This window comes from Prosopis cineraria, unplaced genomic scaffold (assembly GCF_029017545.1).
Source record: "Prosopis cineraria cultivar Desert tree isolate PC_DT_omini unplaced genomic scaffold, ASM2901754v1 PC1, whole genome shotgun sequence".
Lineage (NCBI taxonomy): Eukaryota > Viridiplantae > Streptophyta > Magnoliopsida > Fabales > Fabaceae > Prosopis > Prosopis cineraria.
The window spans coordinates 5,766,035-5,770,151 of NW_026555332.1; the positions used below are offsets into that span (position 1 = coordinate 5,766,035).

Here is a 4,117-nt window from a genome sequence, read left to right on the forward strand (position 1 = left end):
CTTTTCTTTTTTTTCCTCTTTAAATATCCCTAAAGGTGCTTTTGCCATTTTTTAAAAATACCACCAAAACAGGTGCCGCTGTTACTTTGGCAATGTTTATTGAAAACACCCATAATACCCAAAAACATTCCTAAAAACCCATTTCAAACACAAATGCTGCCTTTGCCCTTCTGCCAATGGCATTTGACAAAAACACCTCCAATGCACTATTTTTTTAGCGACACCACATTAGTTTTGTTAGGTCAAGTGCCAAATCAAGGCAAACTCAGCCCATCATAAGCAGTTGAACACCGATATGATCGCAAACAAGACTTTGGAGAATGATTGAAAATTGATAGTACAATAGTTAGCATTGAGTATCATACATATTTGAGTGGAGTCGGTAATTCACAGGTCGCGCTTATTCAATTCGAGCTCAATTCTGGTTGGGCTTATTCAAATCAGGCTTTAAATATCATATCCTCTTAAAAAAGCATATATAGTCAAGCCCAACCCTAACTTTTTGTAGTTAGATCTAGGTTGGACCTTTGAGCTTAGCCAAAATTACCTGCTTTACATACATGTAGAGATGAAAATTCTAGGGTTAGGTTTATTCGAGTCAAGCTCAATTCAAGCCGAGCTTATTCAAGTCAAGCTCAATTTAGGCTAGGTTTATTTGGATTGGGCTTAAAATATCATGCTTCCTTTAAAAAGCTCATATAGCCAAATATGGCTCTAACTTTTTTTGAGTAAATTCAGGCTTGCCCAAATTATCAGCTCTATATTTGAGCAATAACGGCTCATGAACTAAAATTGAGTTCATATGTGAACTTATTTATCTATATTATGATCTTATAATTCTAAACCGAATGGAGTAATCAATAATAAACGCTCACATATCATATTAAAAACCAATTCAACCAATAAACTATAAAAGGGCCCTAAAATTATATTTAAGTCGGATGAGTAGTTTTAGTATAATATTTAGTACGAATTATAAAGTTAAAGCGGCCTCAGAGTTCACTCAAGGCAGTATTCGCTAAATCTAAGTAGTGATAATTAATATGCTTTTCTAAAAATGTCCTTTGACAAATGATGCTTTTAAGCTTTAATTAATTAAGAAAAAAGGGGTGAGAGAATAATATCTAATTAATATTATTTTTGGGTTAATGTGAATTTGGATAAACAATACCCAAAATTTTATCTCGCATTTGAATGTATGAAAATTTGGATTTGAATTTAAACTAAATCCACCATTTAGATCCATAGAAATTTATGAATTTGAATTTGATCCATATTTTATTATAATTTATTTATAATTTCAAATCCTTCCTGCACCATAGTTATTTGAAATGTTAGCTGCTCTAGTCCCCCAATCTCTTTCAATTTTCATTTTCCATCATCTCTCTTTCTTATTGTCTTTGAATTTGAATTTTTTTATATAAATAAAAGATTTTAAATACATAGATTTTAAATGTAAAATCTTGAATTTGAAATTTTAAATATAAAATTCAAATTTACATCCAACAATAATCTAATAGTTGCTACCTTATGGATATTTTGATTTGATCTAAATCAAAAGAAAATTTTTTATTACAATTCCTTTCAACTACATAATCTATCCTAATTATTTCAAATATCCACCAACATCTTCTCCATCTTTTAATAATACCCAAACATGTAAACAAGTCACACAAGACAACTCCTTCTTAATATTAATGTTGATTTTTTATACTGTTGTGCTCCAACAAAAGTTTTTAAATACATGAATTTTAAAGTTAATATTTTAAATCTAAAATTTAGAAAAACATCATCTATCCAAATGTCAACTGATGAGGATATATTTTTAGAAGATGAGTAATTTTAAAAACATGAATTGGTTTTTTCTTTTCTAAAATAGGTAAATTTTCTTAGAAATAGGAACAGAGGGAGTAATATGTGCCATCTTCATAGAATCAAAACTTATATTTAATTAAAAAATTATTTATTTTGAATAATAACACTTAAAAAATGATTAGTTATTAATTATACTCATTAATTTGGAACTAATTGTTTATTTATGTCTTAATTGAATATACTTTAGTTAGACAAATAAATAAAAATTTTGTTCTCTTGGAAATTCTCTGAACATTATAAATTTACTTTAATATTGATTGAATATATGACCAAATTAATTAATTAATTAATCCCATTATAATAACTTTCGAAATTAAATTTCAAATTTTGGTATTGACTTTTAAGAAATATATATTGATTTTAATTACTAAGATGAAAATTATTGAGTACATATGAAACTAATATTTTAATATTGATTGATCAATATAATTAATTAAGTCAGCAGTATTGAAAAGTTGAATCAATTAAATTTTGTATACCCAGTACGTTGTTGCAGGTTAATCGGTAAATTAAATCAATCAATGGATATGTTATCCGAAATATTTTGTAAATAAAAGTAATCCACACCAATTAAAAAATTAATAAATTTACCCATTATATGATTTGAAAATTGAAGTTAAGAATAAGTCAAAAAAAAATGTGAAGTTGAGATTTTGTCGAATCAAGACTAAATATTTTGAATCAGTAAATCTTATATCAGAAGTAGTTATCACATCTAGCAACAGCACAATTGTAAATCAACCGCGTTAACAAAGGATCTGGCACTATTATAAATTCATTTAACGACGTATTTATACTTTTTTAATATTATAAATGAAATTCGATAAGGATAAATAGATCAAATCAATTAATCAATAAATACTTAAATCAACCTCATTAACCCTAGGTCCCAAATTCTTAATCGCCCAAGTAGAATATCCTAAAACATGAGGCTGATCGATCTCAAACGCCATTGTTGTACGTCCTCGTTCATGTTCATCGTCGAACTCATCATGCAAGTAATGAAACCAAGAAGCTCAAATGGCAATATTATTCCTTTTATTCCTCTTGACGTTGTTGAAAAAATTTTTCTCGCAGTAGACACTCAAACCCTATTTCATTGTTCTTTCGTTTGTAGAGATTGGAATTCCCTTATTACCAGTCCCGATTTCATATCTCGAAACTCAGAGCAAGCTCTTCAATCAAAAAATGAAGTATTTCTCGTAAAAGTTTGCCGCTACATAGACAACAGCGAATCAGATATTGACACAGATGTTACTTTCCACGAATGCTATTCGTTGCATTGGGACAACCACCGATTGAGTTTGTTTCGCAGATTGAAAACTCCGACCATCGATGGCTTCAAAACTGGCAAAGTGTTGGGTACAATCAATGGGTTAACATGTCTTGTTGATCACTTGCATGAACAATTCGTTCTTTGGAACCCAACTATTCGAAAATACGTAATGCTTCCCCAACTCTCGATGACATGTTGTGAGGTACACAGATCATCTGTAGGGTTCGGCTTTGACAGCACGAACAATGATTTTAAGGTTGTAAGCCTTATTCATCGTAACCTTAAACTTCATATCGTTTGTGTTTTCTCATACGCCACTTGGTCATGGAAATTTTTCACTAAAAGAACTCATCCCCTTCCTAGATGTCGAGTCTTTAAGGTGGCAGCTCCCGTGTTCATGAATGGTATACTTCACTGGATTGCTTGGAACATCGATGTAGGTTACCAATTTATACTTACATTCGATCTGTCGCATGAAGTGTTCGGACAAATATTCCTTCCAGAGAGGATTGCGGAATTTGATGGTTTTGTTTCTATATTCACGACAGGGGAGAGGCTTGCTGTGTCAAAATTAGTACGAGGAGAAAGACAAATATATCGCAAGTGGTACGTGTGGATTATGAAGCAATATAGAGTGTATGAGTCTTGGACAAATATAGTGAGATCAGAAGAGCGTCCTTATGACAGACCAAATCATAAGTTGATTCCGAAGAATGTGTTAGGGATGAGGGTGAACGAAGACATCATAGTCGAAATGGGAGACGGGAGGATTCTCAGCTATAATCCAATAGCCAGAAGAACGAAGAGCCTACAAGGAGTTGACGCCTTAGGAGTTATAAAAGATAGGATTTTTATTCGTTATCATACAGAGAGCTTGTATTTACTAGAGAAGAAAGATGAGGTTATCTCCTATTAGTATTGAGAATGATTCAAAGCTTGTGATGTTAACATTGTTTTTTAAATGAA

At 31.0% G+C, this 4,117-nt stretch overlaps 1 protein-coding gene across 1 annotated transcript; it reads left to right on the forward strand.

The window, feature by feature from the left end:
• Nucleotides 1-2,801: 2,801 nt before the first annotated feature.
• LOC129287383 (F-box/kelch-repeat protein At3g23880-like) lies at nucleotides 2,802-4,067 on the forward strand. The gene has a single exon (XM_054923538.1). The coding sequence runs from the start codon at nucleotides 2,802-2,804 to the stop codon at nucleotides 4,065-4,067; it is 1,266 nt and encodes a 421-aa protein (XP_054779513.1).
• The last annotated feature ends 50 nt before the right edge of the window (nucleotides 4,068-4,117 follow it).